Genomic DNA, 22,803 nt, shown 5'->3' with positions numbered 1-22,803 from the left:
TGAGTCACATCAGGCTGAGTGAGTGTAAAAGTCAAAGGCACCATGGTTTCAGATTCTAAGGGAAGAAAGAGTACATTCAACTTGGAATCCAAAACCACGACATTGGGATGACTCTGGAAAAGAAAGTCATCATCTCTCTCGAAAGAGCATAGATACAAATTAAATACTGCATAAAGTATTCACAAAGCCATCAGTATATTAAATAATGAATTTCTCATAACCAAGGAGAATGGACTCCCAAAAGTCATGGGCAGCAAAACATTTAAAATGTATGTAATTCCCTACTTTGATTTAAAAAAAAAAAAAAAAGGAGAAAATTGCTTTGACTCCACTGTTGCAGAATCAATTGGAATTCCTGATTATCAAAAAGATTCCTGGTACACTAGGATGTGTTTACTTGCTAAAGACTATCCACCAGAAAACTGAAGCAAACACCCCAATGTAGCAGTGAATCATGAGTCCCCTTAAAGTGAGGAACAAGACAAGATCACTGTTGCCTGTGTTATTCAACAATGCTCCAGAAATGCCAGGATGGGAAAATAAGCAAGAAGAATAAATAGTAAAATGAAGAGACAAAATTGCCATGACAAGCAGTTTATATGAAAGTCTGTTTAAAATAATCAAGTGAAACTCTCATGACTAATATAAGACAATTCTGTATGTGACAAGCTCAAAATACAAAATCCATTAATTTGCTTTACACCAGCAAAAACTATGACATACTGAAGAATATCTTTCACAAGAAGTATGTATGTGCAATGTGAAGAAACATGCCAACATTATGGAAAGCAAATAGGGAGACCTAAGTTAGTGTAAAGGCATGACATTTTTTAGATGAGAAGAACTAATACTGTAAAGATGTCAATCCACTCTAAATAAATACATAAACTCAAGTGAGTTCCAATCATATAACAACAGCATGTTTTTTAAAAATGAAAACCAGCAAGTCCATTCCACCATCCTTCTTGGGGAATTAGTGGCAGTTCTCTAAGCCACAGCCTCTTCATTTGTAGTATTGGGATCATAATGAAACCTACTTCAAAGGGTAATTGTGACAATTAAATGCATAACACATGCAAAGCACTTACCACAATACCCAGCCCATAAGTTGCACCCACCAATATTAGTTTTTATTATATTATTCTTATTAAATGTACCTGTGCATGCAGATATACATATAATGTTTATTCGAGCAGTGCTTGCAATAGCTAAAATTAGGGCAGCCTCAAGTTTCCATCACTATTATAATGATTAAGTACAATGCATTATATCCATAGCATGGAGAAATATTAATAAATTCAGTTATTTCTGTCTATAATCTGACATGGCAAAAGCAAATCACAGGACAAAATGTGCAGGATAATTTATGTATGTAAAAAGTATCAAAATAAATAGATGATGGAAATTTTTTACTTCTTTTAATTGAAGTGTTTATTGAAATAATTATAGATTCATATGCAATTATAAGAAATAATACAGAGATCCCTTGTACATTACACCCAGTTTACTCCAGTGATAACATTTTGCTAAATTATAGCATAATATCATAAGCAAGATATTGACATTAATAAAATCCACCTATTTTATTCAGATTTCCCAAGTGTTACTTGTACTCATTTTTTTAAATAAATTTATTTATTTATTTATCTATTTATTTATTTTTGGCTGTGTTGGGTCTTTGTTGCTGTGTGCAGGCTTTCTCTAGTTGCAGCAAGCGGGGGCTACTCTTTGTTGCGGTGCATGGGCTTCTCATTGCGGTGGCTTCTCTTGTTGTGGAGCACAGGCTCTAGGCTCACAGGCTTAGTAGTTGTGGCTCGCAGGTTCTAGAGCACAGGCCCAGTAGTTGTGGCGCACGGGCTTAGTTGGTCCGTGGCATGTGGGATCTTCCCGGACCAGGGATCGAACCTGTGTCCCCTGCATTGGCAGGCAGATTCTTAACCACTGCGCCACCAGGGAAGTCCCTACTTGTAATCATTTTTTTTAAAATTTTTATTGGAGTATAGTTGATTTACAATGTTGTGTTAGTTTCAGGTGTACAGCAAAGTGAATCAGTTATACATATACATTTATCCACTCTTTTTCTTTTTAGATTCTTTTCCCATATAGGCCATTACAGAGTACTGAGTAGAGTTCCCTGTGCTATACAGCAGGTCCTTATTAGTTATCTATTTTATATATAGTAGTGTGTATATGTCAATCCCAGTCTCCCAGTTTATCCCTCCCCTCCTCATCCCATGGTAACCATAAGTTTGTTTTCTACATCTGTGACTCTACTTCTGTTTTGTAACTAAGTTCATTTGTACCCTTCTTTTTAGATTCCACATGTAAGCAATATCATATATTTGTATTTGTCATATACTGATTTGATGGAAATTTTTAAGTAAAACTATATGTGAGTAAATTCATAGAAATTCACTGGTGCCTGGAAATGGAATTTTGGATGAATGACAAATGAATTCATATGTAGATGAATGAATCACACGGACTTGGGTTTGATTCTTGGCTCTGCCATTCAAAAGCTGTGATCTTAGGTACATCGTTTAACCTCTCTAAGCCTCAAGTTCCTCATCAATACAATGGGATTTATGTTACTTCTTTTTCAGGGTTGAGACAAACATTACATGAGGAAGCACGTATAGATTTCTATCACAGTACCTGGTATATACTATATGTTCACTTAAATGAGAGCCATTAGGTCTATTCAAAAAGTCGTATGACATTTTACAGCTAAAAAAGGCTGGAATCCTATTTCCCTATTTGGGTAGGCTATTGCTTATTTTATTAAAAAACAGCAACACCTTAGTACCTGCCAGAAATGCAAAAGGCCTTTACTGCTGCATAAACGTGACAGACAGTCCCAGTGGTTCTCAAAGGTATCGTGCTTTAATTTCTGGCACAGATTCTAATTAATTGGAACAAGCCAGATCCCATAAACGAAAAGTGCTGTAACCTGGGGGTGACAACTGATAACTCATAGCTGTTCAGAATTCCATTTCAAGAGCGGGTACAGCCCCAGGAGACCGCCTCCATGATCAGATTTCCAGAGGAGAGAGTCCCTGCGCATTTCCTGGGGCTTTTACTGCCTTTATATGAGCAGCCTTGTTAATGCCATTGTATTTATTTAGTTAAGGTAACACACCGCTATGAACCACCAAAGTTCAATGGCTTAGCACAAAGAATACGTTTATTTCTCTCATCTGACAGTCCAAAGTGGGTGTATGACTTTCTGTTGCTGCATAATAAAACACCACAAATTTAGCACCCTAACACATCTATTTAACCTCATAGTTTCTGTGGGTCAGGAATCTAGGTACAGGTTAGTCGGCTCCTTTGCTTAGCATCTTCCGAGGACGAAATTAAGGTGTCAGCCTGCTCTACCATCGCATCTGAGGCTCGGGGTCCTCTTCCAAGCTCACTGGTTGTGAGAAGCATTCAGTTCCTTGCAGCTGCACGACTGAGGTCCCCATTTCCTTGCCAGCTGCAGGCCAGGGATGCTGTCAGTAACTAGAAGCCACCTTGGTCCCAACTGGAAGCTTGCTTTTTCTTCAAGCTTACTTCAACAGGACGGTCTCACTCCAGCCTGCTAGGATGGCGTTTTATACAACACGGCACAGTAATAACCCTGGAGTGATGATCCCATCACTCTTCTCATACAATGTAATCTAACCAAGGAAGTGACTATCCCGTCATATTCACAGATCCTTCCCATACTGTAGGGGAGGGCATAATGTGCTCTTGCTCCCCTGTGGCCTTATCTTCTTCTCCTGCCCCCTCCTTCCTCCTTCATTTCCTCCTCCTTCACCTACCGCTAGTTCAGTCGGTCTCCACCAGGGAGCGCCATACGTTTCCAAAACTCTGTTAGTTGCCTACCCCAGAGCCATTTACTCCTTTCTCCTTCCTTATAAAATGCTAATACTGCTCTGGTGCCCACCCTTCTCTCTATCACCCTGTTCTTCGGGGAACAGTGTTCTCAGCCCGTGCACCAAGAAGGTAAATCCTGACTGGTCTAAGTGGATCATTCTCCTTGCCAGTGATTGGTTTAGGAAGGACATGTGGTTACAGTTCTGGCCAATAAGAAGGGAAATCTGATGGTGAGCTTGAGGGAAAGGTTTTCCAGGCAGGCTGGTAAGAACAGACATAAGGGGAGATGCCATCACCCTCCTGCTACTGAATATTTGCAAACTGGCAGCCATTTTTTTGACCATGAGGGAAACCAGCTTTAAGGCTGGGATGAAAAAGGCAGAGTAATCTGTTAGAACCTGAATCCTCTGTGATGTCATTCTGCTGCTGAATTAGCCATCCCTAGTGACTCCTGCATTACAACCTCGTGTTATGTGAAGCAGTATCATTATGCTTAAGCCAGTTTGAATCTAGGTTTCCTAGCACTTGCAGTCGTAGGTACCTAAATGATTGTATGTGGCTGGGGGGATATCAATCTTAAATTGTGGCACCCACCCCAGAGCAGAGTGAATCAGTGTGAAATATTGTGGTTCCCTTGCTTTACATACTGTAGTTGGAAATATTAATGATGTTGATCAAGATAATGATAACAGCAGTTACACAGAGAGGAGTTAGCTCTGTCCAGGGAATGATGTCAAAGTTACCAGCATGAAATCTGCAAAATCCATTGCCCCTGATTTTACTGAATGGCATCTAGAAGGATATAAGTATAGATTTGACATGTTCCCTATAGTCTTCCAGATTCAGTGCTCCCCGGTTTGAAAATCCAGAGTAAATGTGCCAAGACAGACTTCAGAGGAGATGTTAATGATTTTGGCGTTAAGATCTTGAGTGAGTGCCTCTCTCCAATTCAAATCAAGGAAGCAGGGTGGTCCAAATCAGAATTTAGCTGGTTTATGCATATTGGGCCAACAGTATTGGTTTTCCCAATATAAAATTCACTCTAAATGTTCTTTTTAATTTTGTTTGTTTGTTTGTTTTGCCATAAACATGCATCCCAACAGTATGGATGATATAAACCGTGTGGTCCTTGGCCCAGAAAACCAAATGAACTCTTGGGGGAATTGTGTCCATCAGAAGTTTAGTTGGCTAATAATGCCGAAAGCAATTCATCTGCTTCTACACAGTGACTATAATTTGAAAGGTGTCTTGTAGCCACTCAAGCCATTCACACACATCTGGAGGAAGAAATAGAGAAGGCAAGTCACGCATTAAGTTATCAAGGTAAAATGCTCTAGGTAAATGGCTCCATAAAGCCAAACAGAATGAACATTCAACGGGCAGAATATGGAGAAATCTGTCAGCCTTCCATTTATATTTTACATAAATCCAATAAACAGATGAGGCAAAACTAGGGCATTTTGCAAAACTCGAGAGATTCGTTCATTTTTATCGAGTCACATTGCTTGGGATAGATTAGCAGTTAGTCTCTAACAAGAATGGAATTTTTTCTTTTCAAAGTATATGGAAATGAGAATGGAAGCCAAACATCATCTGGGGTGGTCTATTTTTAGAGAAAGTGATTTGCTGAGGGTATTTGTCATTCATTCAGGAGGACAGCCAGCCCTGAGCCATGGCAGGCATCAGTAGTAATAGCCAGCTCTTGCAAGGAAAAGAAAATAATCCTTCCATTCTTGAAAATCATTAAAAAGGAATGTTATCAAGTCAAACGCAAGCAAGACAGGCAGCAAGGGAATGAGAAAATTTAAGGCATTTTCTGTATATATGCATGTATGTACCGTAAATGTAGATTTTCTAGTGTGTGTTTCTCAGTGCACAGGTGTGAAAGTGTGTGTTCAGTGGGTTACGTGTGTCTGTATTACATGTTTCTGTGAATGTAAGTGATAATAGCTAATATTAATTGGGTTTATTCTATGTCTCAGACTCTGTGCTAAAAGCTTTATGGAGATTATCTCTTTGCATTATCTCTACAGCCTATGTTTTCCATTCATGAAGAGGTTAATAGAGCTATTAGAAATCAAAACCAGGCCTCAGACCCAGACAGCTTGACCATTTCAGGCAGTCAGCTCCCCAGAGCCCTCTGCCACTGATTACATTACCATGCTGCAGAACAACCATGTTTATATGTGTCTTTGTATATTTTTTGTTTGTTTTGGAGACAGTCTTAAAGGGGAGCAGTTCTCTCTATTATCTGCATTAAAATAGTATCGGTAGGTATATTTCTCACAAACACACCCATCTTCTTGGTAACATATTAATGGGTTCAGCAGCAAAATGAGTTTGAAAAGCTAAAATCTCAGAGTGTTTGTTTGGATCCCTGGTTGTTGTTTGTCTTCATCTTCAGACAGAGCCCACACAGTTCATTCTGGTGCCTCGCATCTGGCCTCTGGCTGGTAAAAATCGGTGTGATGTTTGGGACTGGAAATATAGGGGATTTGAACTCCCTTTAACCACATCTTTACATGGATCTCTAGTAGTCATCTCAAAATTAGCCCATCAAAAACAAATGCCCAGTATTCATCTCCTCTCCCCATCAGACATGCTTCTTCCCACTGTCCATCATCCCAGTAAATGGCCATTTCTCCAGTGGCAACTGCTCAGGACAAAAATCCTTGGATTCATCTTCGGCTTCTCTCTTTTCCTCACACACCACATCCAACTCACTAAGAAACCCTACTTCAGAATATGCCCAGAACACACCATTTCTTACTATTTCCACTGCCATGGCCCTCGCTTAAGCCATAATCTGTCTATGAAAATGTTAGTCCTTTCTCCATGCATAAACCAGTGCAGTCCTTTACAGATACAGATCACTCAGTCAGGCAGTGTCTTTCCATCACACTGAGAATAAATGCAAAGTCCTACCCCAAGGCCTCTGAGGTCCTGCAGGACCAGCCTCTGCGTGTGTAACCTTATCTTTGTCCTCTGCCTCCTCAACTCCCTCTCGGTCTGTCCTAGTCACCGGTGCTCAAGCTCCTTGGCGTTCCTCAAACACACAGAACGTATTTCCAGCTCAGGCTGGGAGGATGACCAGGATGAAAAGGTGCTGGTGGGGATGTTCTAAAGTGGCCCTTAAAAGAAGTATCCAGGGGGCTTCCCTGGTGGTGCAGTGGTTGAGAGGCCGCCTGCCGATGCAGGGGACGCGGGTTCACGCCCCAGTCTGGGAAGATCCCACATGCTGCCTGTGCTCCGCAACGGGAGAGGCCACAGCAGTGAGAGGCCCGCGTACCGCAAAAAAAAAAAAAAAAAAAAAAAAAAGAATATCAGCTGGACAAGTTAAAGAAAATATTGGTTAAAGGGACCAAAAAATCCAACTTACAGTAATTTAAACAAGTATGGGTTGGTTTTTCTCACATAGTAAGAAGCCTAGAGATAAGAAGTTGCTGGCCTTGGCTTAGCTACTCAGCAAAGCCATCATGATCTTCCTTTTCTCTGCCACCTTGGCCTGTTGGCTTATGTCCCCATTGTCGTGGGATAGCAAGAGGGCTGCTGTAGCTCTAGACATCATGTCTGTGTTCAAGACAAGAAGGAAAGAGAGAAAGGTAGGAGCAACCAAGTCTTCCCTCTTTTATCAGGAAAGCAAAACTCTGGAGAAATCTACATTGGATGTACATTGCCTTGGCCAGAACTGTGTCATAAGCCATTTCCAGCTGTCAGGAAAGCTGGACACACTGCTGTTCCAAGAAAAAATGGAGGTTTTGTAAGGAAAAGAGAAGTAGGGACCGGAAGTTGGGTACACAGCTAACAGAGTCTGCCTTGGAGGTGGGGGGGCAAACACAAAAAAAAGCAGAGTCCTACAAAAATAAAAAAGGTTGAGAACTGCTTTGGGAGTGATATAAAGTTGATTGAGACCTAATCCAATCTACAAGGAATTCACAAATCTAGGGTGGGAGACACATAAAAAGAGAGTGAATACGATACAAATTGAAATAAGAACTGGACCTGTGATGCAAGCATTATGTTATGGTACACTCAAGGAGCAATTACTTCTGATTGGAATGATGGAGGCGTCTTCATGGATCTATTGAGCACTTCCTACGTACCAGGCATTTCAACACTAATTGCAAAGGTCTCCCCAGAGAACAAGACAGAAAACCTGCCTGGCTTCATGGAGTTCACATCTTAAGGACAGAGACAAGAAACAATTAAACAAATAAAATGAACTCCAATTGTGACAACCCTGACATAGCAGGTGGCTTTCTCCAAGGGTGAGAGGGTGTTCCCAGACAGAGAAACAGCATGAATAGAGGCTCAGAGGCAGGAAAGTATATCCTCCTTGGTTACTTATGGCTGAAATTCCGAGTGAGGGTGGAGGAACATGGTCAGCTTGGGTTGGCTGCAAATGCCTGGCTTGGTCAGAGTAAGCAGGACTGATTCTTGGCTTTATCACTTACAGTATGTCCTTTACCACTCTGACTCCCAGGACATCATCTACAAATTGGAATAATAGTCCCTCATAGAGCTGTAGGGTGGGTTTAATGGCACAGTGCCACACAGTAACTGCCTGATGTGGTGGATTGGAGGATTAAAGGAGATGATACACGTGAAGTTTTAGGAATAGTATGTGACACATCCGAAGGACTCAAATGTCAGCTATAACTAATACCATGCTTGTTGTCCTTCTTACTTCTCCTCCACAGAAATGAGGAAGTTAACACAAGCTGGCTTCCTCCTCCATCCTCCACCCCCTCACTACTTGTGTTTTGTTACTACAACTCGTGGTATTTTTATTACTGTTAAAACTAAATTACGTGTCATCTGTTCTGAATTACGTGTCATCTGTTTCATTAAGTATTTATAACAGGTGAATTGTCTTTGTGAACTGTGTATACCAGTCATTTAAACTTAATCATGTTGAAATTATTTCAAGCGCAAGTTCTTTTATGCCTCGAGTTTTCCATATTTTCCAGTGCTTTTGTTTTCTCTGCTCCTGAGTGGTCATTTGTCTGGGTTGAGAATACTTGGGTCATAACTTTGTCTTACATTGTTTCACATTGGAGAAGAGAAACTTGAAGTGAGTCTAAGGTTTCTTTCTTCATGGGTGACCCACTTTCCTGCCTGTGTGTTTGGATGTCCTCCTTTTCTTTTGACACCTTGACGTTCTGACAGGACACTTGAACTTGCTGGCAGGAAAAGAGATAGCTCTTTTCACCAGGCTGACCCAACACATGGTGGTTCCCTCATTGATGGGTTTGTCTTCTTCCCTCATTTAGCCCAGGAATTCTCTTTTATCTTTGAATAATGCTGCCGTTCCAGTCATTCTGAAGTCTTCTTCAGGATCCAGTTATTTCTTTATGTCTTCTCTAATGATTTTCATCTTCTTGTATCTTTGTAATAAGTCCTGTGTTTTATGTGAGCTTCTCAAACATAACCCCACATCGTAGGATCACGTTTCTGCAGAGTGAGTCCTTGTTGCTTTTACCTTTCCTGTTTTAAATTTTACTGTGGTATTTACTGCTTGCTACAAATTCTTTTCTTAACTCTAGCGAATCCCTTCCTTTCTAACTGAGTTTGATCATCTCAGCTTTCGTATCTTATTTTTCAGAGATTATATGTTTCCAAATGTATTGAAAGCACAGAGTGTACATAAAGTTTACTTTTTATTCCAATAGTAAGTGTTTTCACAACTATGTTCTTCCTTTACCACCTGAGTGGTATAATATTTACTTATGTTTTAGAGGTTTTCACACACACCATATTATTGGTTTATGTTTTATGTTCTTTCATTTCTAAATGAAACGAGTTTTTCAAGATCTGGAATTTCTGCCTAAATATAGTGAGAAAAGTCGCCTTTGATCACTTTAGGAGTCAGGTAGATGTTGTTAGGGTCCTTGTATTATGTCTTGAGCTAGAAGGGAGGTCAATGTTAAGTACATATCATTAGTTGACTGAGACAGCAGCCTCAGGAATCACATAGAATAAGCAAATGGTACATCTTCAGTAAATGTCGGCCGTTAAGAGCAGCAGCAGCATTGATCAATTTTGACTCCATAGAATTTTAAATTCATCCTCCGCAAACGCGTTGAGTAAATAAAGTCAAAGATGAATGACAAACTGAGGGGAAAAGGAGAGGAAAGTTTTCATCTCACTTGGGGAGATACATGGGCAGATATTCATTTTACAGCACTAAACTCAGTCTTGTGAGTGAAAAAAGAAAGCATGGGAGATGTAACTCACTCTTTAATTGTGGTCTAATATTCCATCGAATGGGGTACTGGATTAATTAACTGTTTCTCTGTGGATGAACATTTGATTGCTTCTAGTATTTTCTTGAGGCAGAGACCTGCATTTTTTTTCACCAAAATCCATTTTCATTTCTTCCTGGCTATACAAATGGCAGATGAAGTTTTTATAAATCTATAAAATATGTTCATAACAATAAAAAGATCTATAAACTACTAGATAATGATTAAATTTTGAGCAGTTATTTTCTGCCCAGATAGCAGTTCATAGGTACCATTCCCTAACAAAACTAACCAGGGCTTCTTGGAGAAATGCTGGCTGCAAGACTGGAACAGGGAAAATATAAGATAAGCCTGGAGAACCCTGTAGTGTTAGCAAGTAAGGAAGTCTTCAGAAATAGTCAGGGCATGTGGAAAAGGACACAGATTCAAACCAAAAGGAGCTTCCAGTGACCAAACCTGGGACAATTAGAGTAACAAAATGATGGTAGTAGGAAATTTTAACTCAGAATAAAGCAAAGATCCATCAGTCCATACTAATAGAAACAAATAATTAATAAATAGGTGAAGAGGAGGAGAATACTAATTAATTAATATAGAAGGATAATGGAAATAGACTATCACCATTAGGCAAACACCAGGTAATAAGTTTTGCAGGCAAGAATCATCGATGGATGTTGAAATTAGAGGACAAATGCATGATGAGAGACAGGATATTTACATCATCTCAAAGTAGTTCCCCTACATGAAACTCATTCATTACAAAGAGAAAAATAGTAACTTGACAGTGGAGCAGCCTGGCTAATATCACCTCAGCCCACTGACCAAAGTTAGTATCACCAGTAATAGGACATACTGATGTCAGGTACCTCCTAATATGCTGCATTGAGAAGAACACGTCACTTTTGTCCTGTTCTTACTGAAAATATATAACCTCAATCTAATAACGAGAAAACATCAGACAAACCCAAATTGAAGGACATTCTACAAAATACTGTTTTGTAAACCTCAAAAAGGTAGCGGTTATGAAAGACAAAAAAAGACTGAGGACCTAACATAGATTGAAGAGACTAAGGAAATGAAACTAAATGCAATATGGAATCCTGGATTGGATCCTGGACCAGAAAAAAAGGCATTATGGGACAACTGGAAAAATCTAATGAGATCCGTAGATTAGTTAACAGTTTTATACCAGTGTCAGTTTTCTGGTTACAATCAATTTACTATATTGTACTATGTAAGACGTTAACATTAGGGGAAAGTGAGTGAAAGTTACACGGGGATTCTACTATTTTGCAATCTTTGTATTACTAAAATTATTTTTAAATAACAAGTTCAAAAAAAAAATAGGTCATGCAGTTTTCACTGTGTTGCTCTTTCATAGATGAGCAATCCAGAGCCCTGCTGAATTGAAGAATTCAGAATAATTTTCTAACACCTAATAGCTAATGTTTAAAGTCAGTAGTTTTTTTTTTCCTCATTTGGTGTAATCTAACTCTGGGGATTTTTCTTAATTATCTGAAAGAAGCAGATCTGTTGTTCATTTGACAAAAGAAACCACCCTTAGCCCTTATCTTTAGCTAAATAGATTGTTAAAACCAGACAAAGCATCAGATGGGGCTTTAAACAGAATTGGGATTCTATTTGCTGCTCTGATTCTCCAAGCTGCTATTAAAGCAAAAACCGTTTACTAGGTTTCTATAAATCTAACGTGCAGCTTTAGAGGGGTTCTGCAGTGCTTTCAAAATGAAAAATCAAGGATCAGAAACAGTGTATGAAATACACAGAGGATTCAGCCTGTAACTTGACAATCCATTAGCCACTTTATTCAACACCTAAGTAAGTTTTTCTTGAGTTAACAGAATACAAAATAGCAGAACCAGGGTATGGAAAAGTCCCCAGATGTAGACTCAGATACTTATGTTCAAGTTCTTTTTTCTTTAATTGAAGTATAGTTGACTTACAATATTATATTAGTTTCAGGTGTACAACATAGTGGTTCAATGTTTTTATAGATTATATTCCATATAAAGTTATAAAACATTGGCTTATCCCTGTGCTGTACGTTACATCTATGCAACTTAATTATTTTATACCTAGTAGTCTGAACCTCTTACTATCCTACTATATATGTATATGTATGTGTGTGTGTGTATGTGTGTGTGTGTGTGTGTGTGTGTGTATCTGAATCACTCGCCTCCTGTCTAAGTCTACCTTCCTCCAGTGTCAGTCCAATTTATAGCCAGAAGGACTTGACGTGCAGAAGGTGTGTTCTGCTCCTTTGCTGGTTCCAGGCCCTCACCTCTGTGGGGCTCAGTCTCACAGAGCGATTGCTTCATAGCCCCCTCGCAGTTAGCTTTGCTGGAGATGGAGGGTCCTCTTCAAAACAAGTGCTGTGCTCCCAAGGGCTCGTGACTCCCTTCCCCTGTATCAGTGAGGATGTGCTAGGTTACGGTTCTGTAACAGACACTCCAAGATGATCCAGGAACTCTTCCTTCCTGCTCCTTTGGCAGTTCCAGCCCCTCTGCTGGGTCTGGGCTGTAGGATGGAGGGAAAGGGACAAGAGTCTTGGCGGCCCACAGTTTCTCACCTGTTACGTAGGTTACTGCTGCTTCTCAGGCTAGCCCTTTCGGGCTGATGATGCTCCATTGCTGGTCTTAATGGGGCTTCTCTAGAAGGCCCCCTGCAGGGTGTTCCCCACCCCCGACGCCATACAGTTCCCTGAAGTAGAACACTGACTTCACATGGTCCCGGCCACCTTCAAATGGGCAACAAGGCACAATCCCACCATATGTTTGGAAGGTGGGGAGAACGGCACTGTATTGCTGTGTACACACGACAGATACTCAATGGTTCAAAACACCAGCCATCTCTTTAGTTGATGATTCTATGGGTTGACAGTTTGAGCGGGACTCAGCTGGGCAGTTCTACTGGTCTCATCTACGCTCCTTGATTCCCTGCAGGGAGCAAGGTGGCTCTGCTTCAGGGGTGTCACTCGAGTGATGGGGGCTTCTGGACTGTGTGTTTCTCATCGTCCTTCAGGCTATATCGGGTTTGTGCATATGGCAGTTTGGCAGGTTTCCAAGAGGGCAGACAGAAGCATACAGGGCATCTTGAGATTTGGGCTTGGAAGTGGCTTAAAGTTGCTCTGCCACCTGCTGTTGGTCAAATTCCCCAAACCAACAAGATTTGAGGAACTCCAGCTTTGATGGGAGGAGCTGTGAGGTCACCTTGCAAAGGGGCATGGGAAGGGGAAGGTAGAGAACTGTGGCATCCACCCCAAGCACTAAGACCACCACATCTTCCTGATCTTCTGTGGGAGAAGTTGGGGGGCTGATGGCTAGATTAGGTGGCTAGACTCGGCAAGGCCAGATCAAGACATCTTGTGTGTCCAGTAGGCGTGTCTGACCACACTTGATGGAGGTCTTTATTAGAATAGTGTGATGAGCACTTGTTTTGTCTACAGCTTTGGGGCTTAGACATTAATTCCAGGCAACAGGCATGGATATTCAATCACAAAAGGAAAACTGCCTTAAAGGTGAAGTGACCTACTACAGGTCATGCAGCTGCTAAGTGGTTCATTTCTTTTATCTGGGGAGAGGGGAAACTATGCACTAAGGGCTGCTGATTAAAAAGCATAATAAATGCCAGAGACTTAAAAGGCCGCTGCGGCTGGGATGGGCAGAGCAAGGTGGATGGTGGTGTGAGCTGTCACTGGGATCCAGAATCTACCAGTCCCTGGAGCCCATGGCAAGGAGCTTTTCTTTAAATTTATAAAGAACAAAGGAAGCTCTGTGAAGGATTTTAAACGACAGGCTCACATCTTGTTTCCAAAAGACCCTTCCGGCTGCCATGTGAAAACTAGATTGGAGGTGCAGACTGGACCAAACCAAGTTAGGATTCCTCCAGCCCCATGTGGTGCCACTCCATGGGTCCCAAAGGCAAAGGAGAAATGGTCTAGTTTGCCATGAGCAAAACCGAGAGGCAGGGCACAGGGAGGAGCAGAGAAAGTCAAATGGATAATTTCACACCGTGCCCTCCTCAAACACACGCACACGCACACGCACTGCTTCGGACCCAAGCAGCTTGAGAAGTTCCGGCTTGTGTTCTGTGATACTTTAGCCAGATTAATTCCGAGTCAGACAGTGACCTCCTCTGCTTTGCTATGTGAACAGACAGATGGCTGCCAAGGGACCACAGCAGAGAAAGACCAGCAGAGACCCCAGCATGAGGGACCAGCCTTTGAGCCCAGGAGTTCATACAATTAATATTTCCAGTGATTCCAATTCAAAAGGCAAATGGTGTCCAAAGCAGTGGGATATTTTGACAACACGTGGGTGGGAGGGCAGGGAGGCAGAGAGGAGGGGCAGGCGGTGGAATAGGGGCTGCTGCATCACCCGCCCCCTCAGGGACATCTGTGAGCCTCCCCAGGGGCTGAGGAAGTCCGTAGGAACAGAGCAGTCCATGGAGCAGGCCTCAGCCCCACAGCAGGAGTCTGCACGATTGATCGTAAGTCTGTTCTGTCATTGCATTGCAGCTCCAGAAACTAAAACGATCACTTTCTTTCAAGACCAAGAGTTTACGGAGCAAAAGTGCTGACAACTTCTTCCAGCGAACCAACAGCGATGCGAAACTGCAGGCCGACATGCTTTCGGAGGTCAGCCCCAGCTCCAGCCTGCTCCCTGCCCCCGGATGCCTGACGTCCACAGTCACCAGGGCCGGCCTGTACCCAGGCGGCGGCAAGGCCCACGCCTTTCAGGAGCACATCTTCAAGAAGCCCACTTTCTGTGATGTCTGCAACCACATGATCGTGGGTAAGCCGTCCCTCTGCCTCCTCCTCCAGGTCCCTGCATCCCTGCAAAGTCAGGTGAGAGGGGTGTACCTGAGTCCAGGTCCCCGTGGACAGACTCTGAGTCTGTCTGATATGCAGGAGGGTTGTTTGGGAGCATTTGGGGTGACAGTGTGTGTCAACAGGTAAGGGAAGCAGGGCTGGGTGGAGGGAGACGCTGGGTTGTGGTACAGATGGAAGAAAGCTTCCAGCCGATCCCCAGGAAGCTCTCAAGCCCCGTACAGTCATCTCGCGTTGAGGCCAGAGGTCTGGGACTTTGTACCCCTGCATCACCTCTCACCGGGTACGGGCAGCCCCTGGGGAGGGGGCAAAATCTTGAAGAGAGCAGTTCTTTTTAGCTAAGGGCAGTTAAGGGAGAGGGAATCCGTGGGAGGCAATCAAGGTGCTGGGCAGTTGGGGTTCGAACGCCTCTGTTCTGCAGGGAGATCTGAGTGACGCATTGCAGGGTCCTCTCCAGTATGCATGCCTGTGTCTATCTGGGGTCGCCTGGGCAGGGGGTCTGTGGCTTGGTGAGCTCCAGGTGAGTGACAGAGACAGGCAGCTGTGGAAGGCAGGAGACCTCAGGGAGGCACTGACCCAGGCAGGACAGGGGATTTGGTTGGAATGGTGATTACAACTCTGGACCCGGAAAGGACTCACTCCTCGTACCTCAGAGAAATGGTGATAGCCTGAGCATCTTGGGGGTTGTGCCCAGATGAAGAGAATGACCTATAAAATGTCCCAGCTAGAAGGAAGACCTGAGCCATTGAGAGCCAGGCGCACAGAAATTCTGCAGTTAACACTCTTCTGCCTGTCCCACGGTAGAAACCCAGTGACCAAACAGATGGAGGAAACCATAAAGGTACTTTGGGTGGAACTCAAAGTAGGTTGAAACCTGTTGTTTCAAGAACAGCAGCGTGTCCTGGTGATGGACGGGTCACTGCAGAACAAGAGAGGAAGGGGAAGGAGATGCCCATGTGTGCTCTCAGAGGGCAGTTAGGATGTACCCACCCTAGGAGAAGTTGAAGGGCAGAAGGCTGGAATTAAGAGAGGAAATGAGGCTGGGAATCAAACGATGCAAGGCTGACCGAGATGGGGACTGTCCTCCTGACACGGTGCTGATCCTGCAGATATGAAGCCAAGCAAAGCCTAGAGCGCCTGGACAGCCACTGAGAGGGTAACAGGTGTGAGAGACAGGCCTTCCCCACGTGGGGTCCCAATGCCAGGCCCACGCCATACCTCCTGCTCACTTACGGCCTGGGTGCTGCAGCGCTGGGCTTGGCCGTGAAGGCTTCAGGGAAGAACACTTTAAGATCAAGAGCCTGTTTCCCAAGCTGGGAGCCAGGGCCCAGTGTGGCCCTGATATGTCGTTCATCACACCTTCCAGCTCCTCAACCCTGAAACCCACCCTTCCCAGCCCCCCGTTTCCCCTTCAGTACCCATTTCCCGTGGCCCAGCACCTCTTCTGAGTATGACAGTTGTCTCAGGTCGGATTCCCTAGAAGCAGAGCCTGACATGGGGACTCAAGTGCACGTAATTTATTGAGAGGGTGCTCTCAGGACAAGAGGGAGAGAGGGAAGCGGATGGAGAAGGGGAGGAGCTCAACTAGGAAGTGTTAGGTGGACCTTGCGGGAGTCTGGAGCATGAATTTCACCAGTTGGTCCTTCCTTGAGGCCAGCCTTTGGTATCAGTGGGCTTCCCTCCTCCTCCCATGATGGAGGTCATTTCAAACCCCTGAGCAAAGTGGCTCATGTTCTGCCGATGGCAATTTTCGGAAGAAAGGGGCAGCTGTGAGCCACGAGCAGCCAGCACACATACCACCAGTGTTATTAGTGAGGTTTCGCTGCTATAACGAATTGCCACAAACTTGGTAGCTTAAAACCACACAGATGTATTATCTTATAGTTCTGGAGATCAGAAGCCCACAGTGAGTCTCACTGGGCTAAAATCAAGGTGTCCACAGAGCTGCGTTCCTTTCTGGAGGCTCTAGGGGGGAATCCATGTTCTCGTCTTTTCCACCTTCTAGAGGCTGCCCACACCTTGGCTTGTGACCCCTTTTTATCTTCAGTGCAATGAAGCGTGGCAGTGGCAGGTCACATCTTTTTCACACCACTATCCCTTTGGTCCTGACTCTCCCCCTTTCCTAAAGATTCTTGTGATTACACTGGACCTACCTGGGTAAACCAGGATCACCTTCCCATCTCAAGGTCACCTGATTAGCAGCCTCACTTCCATTTGCACCCTTGAGTTCCCCTTGCCACGTAACATAACTACTCACCAGTTCTGGGGATTTGGACATGGACATCTCTGGGAGGCCATTGTTCTGCCTATACCTACCCAGTACGGGGTATCTGGGTAGGGCATCAGCAGTGTCCACCATGGCAATAGAAGAAAACCTTAGTTGAAGATCACAAGACTGGCCTCCATGGATTCCTTTCCATGCTGTCTCTGATGCCAGTCATGTGATAGTTATATTCCAGCCAAAGGCTTTGTGCTGTCACAGGGTGAGAGGCCATCTTACTTTGAAGTGGGCAGAGAGGTACCTTTCCATATGGTACACAGAATGGGGAGAGCGTGGACCCATGTTTTGCTCCTGGCTATCCCCATAAAACAATTAGCCCCTTCCCTTCCCAGATGAAATGAGATGAGGGAGTGAGGACGGTAGAAAGACCATGCATGTAGAACCAGACAGCCTGGATTAGAGCCCCGTGCAGCTGTGTGACCTCGCGCCAGTGACTTGCCTTCTTTGAACCTGTGTCCTCATTTTATGCGGAGGTGATAATACCACCTCAGGGTTTTGTGTGGACTAATGAACTGGTAGAAGGGAAGTACCAGGCATCTAATAGACCTCAGTAGAGGAAGGGTATTGGAATTGATATCATTATTATTAAACAAGAAAATAGTCATTTTCCTAAGGAAGAGAAAAGCTATTTAGAGGGTAAACCAAATTAGAGTAACAAAAAAAATTTTTGGCACTTTATAGCCATAAATAATTTAAAAAATAATGTCATGGTAACAAAATAATTAGTCCCTCATCTACACAGCAGTGTTTTACATACACCTTAAAGATTGCCTCTGATTCTGCATTTCCCATTCCGTGAGGGATTTGAACAAGCAAGCATGTGTCTAGAAGAGAGTGATCAGAATGGTGAGTGGTGTGCCGAAATAAGATTGTGAGGAAACCCTGGGAGTTTGGTGTGGAAAAGACTTTGGATGTGCAACTGTGTTTTAAAATACCATATTGGAAAAGTCAAGAGACTTACTCTCTGTGCCTTTAGAGGGAAGGGTTGGGAGCAAGGGGTAAAGTTAAAAGACAAATTTCAGGGAGATTATAACCATTTAACTGAGGCATTTGACCAGTAATTGAAGGGCCTGCCTCATGAGTAGTGAGTAGTTTAACTTCTCCCAGGCATAGGTCGTCTTGAAGATCTTCCCCTACTTAATTATCTGATATTCTTTGAAATGAGCCTCTGCTGCTTCCCAAAGAGACCAGTGTCTGTCATCATTGAACGTGGAAATATCAGTGGTTTCCAGTGTAGCCAGGAAGGCAGGGTTCTGCGGTGTCCTTCACCCTTGGCCAAGACCCAGTTGGCGGGGGGAGGGTGTGTGTGGGGGGGTGTTTATTCGAAATGGGGAGCAGCATCAGCCACTTTTGCAACCATACACACAGGCCTGTCCTCATCCTCAGAAAACCATTCTCTATTCACACTGTCATTTTCTAGTCACTATTATTTTTCATGTTCTTCCTTCTAACAGGCCACATTTAGGAAGAGTGCTTTGTGTCAGTCAAGGATTTCCGAAAAATCGCCGTATCACAACTACTCTAAAACTCCAGTGTGCTAAAAACAGCTTTCTTTTACTCTTACTCAGCATCTTCAGATCACCTGGGGTTTGGCTGATCCAAACTCAGCTCAATTATCACGTCCTCTCTCTCTTCCTTATCTCTTACCCTTTCATTGGACCCACGGGCTGTCCATGCCATGTCCTTCTAATGGCAAGGACAAGTGGAAGCATACAGAGCTTCCAGAGGGCCTTGGGTTGGAGGAACCCAACTGTCACTTCTGTGGATACTCCACCGGGATGTGGGTCAAACTCATGTCCAGGGATGGAGAAGTGCACTCTGCCCCCAGTAGCAGGGATAGCAAAGCCACCTGCGAAGGACAGAGTGAAGAATGTTAATAATCCAGCCTACCACTGGGCTTAGGATGGCCTCTGCACTACGGAGCCTTTTTTGTCTGGGAGACACTACTAAGTCTTAGAACTAAACTACCTTCCACGTCCCTTCTGCCTCTGGAAGTGATGCCTGGCCTCTGACCATTACCATGGCAGGGAGGGGGTCTCATCATGTCTTGTGCTCAGAACTCTGAGGCAGTTTGGCCTCCAACTTCATTTTTGTGTCTACCTACCTAGCTTCGGAATTTGACGCATCATTTTCAATTTCCACACAGATTTCCACTGTCCTTTTCAAGGCAGTGCTATTCATAACCCTTAAATAGGTGATGATGAGTCTCTATTTTCAGTCTCATGACGAGTGTGAAAAGACCGACAGCCTGTGTCTTTTTAAAACAACTAATGGAAGTGAGTTCACCTCCGAGGAATGTCACAGTCATTACCCTAAAGAGGATTCCAGGTACACCTCAAGTACAGTGACAATTTTGAAAGATTCTGTTTTGAAAATCACACCAAAAAAAATGCTTTGTGTTAAAGAGAATTTCACTATACTTTTCTCTTCTCAGAATTAAATGTATAGTGTAACTGCCTTTTTAACATAAAAAGAAAGAGAAGAAAGAGAAAAAACAGTCAACGAGGCACACTGCTCTTTTCAAAGATGAAAACCAAGTAAACCAAATAGTAGGCTCCTTCAAGGAAAGGAGAAAGGGTATTAGAGAGGTGATGTGAGACCAGAGGGAACGAGGAGAGGGAAAGGGCAGAGGAAGGAGGCGAGGAGAGGAAGAGGAGTGAGGTAAAGCAGAGGCTCATGGACGTTATCCTTCCCGAAACACTGCCCAGGGCTTGTCATCTGTGATAGAGCACAGCTGATCTGCCCTTTTTCTTTACTCCGCAAACCTAACCTCCTGTCTCTACATAATCACCTAAAGATTTGTATTCTTTTTTTTTTTTTTTTTTTTTGCGGTACGCGGGCCTCTCACTGTTGTGGCCTCTCCCGTTGCGGAACACAGGCTCCGGATGCGCAGGCTCAGCAGCCATGGCTCACGGGCCCAGCCGCTCCACGGCATGTGGGATCTTCCCGGACCGGGGCACGAACCCGTGTCCCCTGCATCGGCAGGCGGACTCTCAACCACTGCGCCACCAGGGAAGCCCAAGATTTGTATTCTTTAAGCCTCAGCTCATCTTCATTTTCTAAATTCCGGGGAAAGACCCCCTGCTACTATCCCCTTAGAATGACATTCCAGAGAACATATTAAAGCAGGTTTTTTCCTCTCAACTGAGAACCAAAGGTTATGTAATGATGGCCAAGAAAAATCAAATCTCATTTGTGCAGTTTCTAGCTGATGGATATTTGTATAAAAATAAACGGAATCTGGCATCCTCGCTGTCTAGGATTTCTAAGTTGGAACGGACACTCAGAGTTGGGTTTACAGGGTCTCATGTGTGCCTCGCCTAGCTGCCTAGGCCTTAAAGCTGGAAAGCCTAAACATTTGCCACCGGAAAGTGGCAGTAAAAGTAGACCAGGACCCCAGCCTCATTCCCTGCCCATCTCTTTCTAATTTCTTTGGCTCCTTCACTCATTCCCTCATTCCCTAGTGCCAGCATTGCCCTTGACCTTAGACCTGAGATTGCTCCTCCCCTGCTGACCCTGCCCTTAGGCCCCTTGGGTTAAGCAGGCACTATGGCATGCCCCCCGCCTCCAGGACATGGCTACCCTTTATGATCACCTCCTTTCCAGAAATGTGGTCACCTGTGCAAGCCAAAGATGATCAAGCCAGTCTTTCACGGAGACATGAGAGAAACAGGCAGTTAGGTGTGTTCACCAGCCCCAGTGCTGGATGCCCAAGCCTTTGGGTCAACAGGATTCAAGAGCCAGTCAGACTAGGAGAATCCTCTTGTACTTGCTTAGAAGAAAAATACTTCCTCCACCAAAACAATCCACTCTTGCCATCTTTAGGCCTTGGCAGTGGGAGTTAGGGTGGGGGACACGTCTTCACTGGGCACCCAGTACGTGTATTCCATCTAGGGCACTCTGTCTTTACAATGAACTCTCTACAGCGACTCGTTTCAGGAGAGCATTGAATTTCCTTGCGGTGATCTGCATCTCATTGGAATTGCAAAGACTCGAACAAGTCAATATGTGCTATTAGCATAATGAACTCAGTGCATGAGTCCACTCCGTCAATTAAGGAGGTTTTTCTAAGGGACTCCCTTCTGACCCCTTGTTTCCAAAACTTGTTTGTTTTTTTTTAATTTATTTTTTGCTGTGTTGCGTCTTCATTTCTGTATGAGGGCTTTCTCTAGTTGTGGCAAGTGGGGGCCACTCTTCATCGTGGTGCGCGGGCCTCTCACTATCGCGGCCTCTCGTTGCGGAGCACAGGCTCCAGATGCGCAGGCTCAGTAGTTGTGGCGCACGGGCCTAGTTGCTCCGCGGCATGTGGGATCCTCCCAGACCAGGGCTCGAACCCGTGTCCCCTGCATTAGCAGACAGAGTCTCAACCACTGCGCCACCAGGGAAGCCCCCAAAACTATTTTTAAATTAGCTAAATGTTTTTAGTTGGCAGCCACTTAGAAGACACAGCATATTAAATGGGCACATATTTTCTAAACAAATATTTTGCAAAAAGGCTGGATTTCGTTGCCTAAAATGTCAAGTTTCCTCACACAGTCACTGCAATCAAAGGATCATTTACTTTCTAACTGTCCGAGTAGCAACCACTGGGGAAAACAATAATGGCTTTGTGGGCTTCCCTGGTGACGCAGTGGTTGAGAGTCCGCCTGCCGATGCAGGGGACACGGGTTCGTGCCCCAGTCCGGGAAGATCCCACATGCCGCAGAGCGGCTGGGCCCGTGAGCCATGGCCGCTGAGCCTGCGCGTCCGGAGCCTGTGCTCCGCAACGGGAGAGGCCACAACAGTGAGAGGCCCGCGTACCGCAAAAAAAATAAAAAAATAAAATAAATAATGGCTTTGTCCTGGGTAATAATCCCTAAAACAGGACAGAGTTAGAGATCCTAGTGAAAGTGGTTTATTATGGGGAGAGCCCTCAGGAGAAGGGGAATCAGAGAAACAGGACCAGGCAGGGGGTGGAGTCAAGCAAGGATGTGGTCTCAGCTGGAGTTGACGTCACATGATCCCACCCAGGGGGAGTTCTGGAACACAGATTTTATCATATCGCCAAGTAGCCCCACCTTGAGACCAGGGTGTTGGCCTTTGTATACTCCTGTCGCTCAGTCATTGGCCATGGCTGCCCCCCAGGGGGCAGTGGGAGTGTGACATCCCAGACAAAGAGGATCCCATTTGGCTGAGAACAATTCTCTGAAAAAGGGCACCTGTGAGCCATTCGGAGCCAATACTCACAGTGTCAGTACGATAAGTAAAATCTAGGCGAGGCACTAACAGCATCAGTATCTCTGTAAACACACTTTAATGCTACAAGACGCAATATAAAAACATCCTCCACTAGGAATGAATTTGAAATGCAGATGGACCGTGGCATTGTTGTAGCTATAACACTGTGTTATCATTATAATGGATAATATAAGGAGAGGAAATATTACATTACACTGAGTCACGGAACTTTCTGCTATGCTTTTGTTTGACCATTAATTTAGTTGTTTCCTGACCTATTCGGACCTCATCCGATTGCTTGAAAAAGCCATAAACATTGAAACATTAACCACACCTTGAATGGAAATATTCAC

General features: G+C 44.1%; 1 protein-coding gene across 1 annotated transcript in view; it reads left to right on the top strand.

Annotated features, from left to right (window-relative positions):
* STAC (SH3 and cysteine rich domain) overlaps window positions 1-22,803 on the top strand; it is a gene marked incomplete at both ends in the record, with an annotated part of 99,636 nt that overhangs the window by 20,871 nt on the left and 55,962 nt on the right. The window contains 4 exon segments of the mRNA XM_082848636.1: window positions 7,497-7,559; window positions 7,561-7,605; window positions 7,607-7,654; window positions 14,641-14,917. Coding sequence (XP_082704762.1) covers window positions 7,497-7,559; window positions 7,561-7,605; window positions 7,607-7,654; window positions 14,641-14,917 — 433 coding nt within the window.

Source organism: Leucopleurus acutus, assembly GCF_964270905.1.
Source record: "Leucopleurus acutus genome assembly, chromosome: 10".
In the NCBI taxonomy this organism is placed as follows: Eukaryota; Metazoa; Chordata; class Mammalia; order Artiodactyla; family Delphinidae; genus Leucopleurus; species Leucopleurus acutus.
This window is presented reverse-complemented; position numbering and strand designations above follow the sequence as displayed.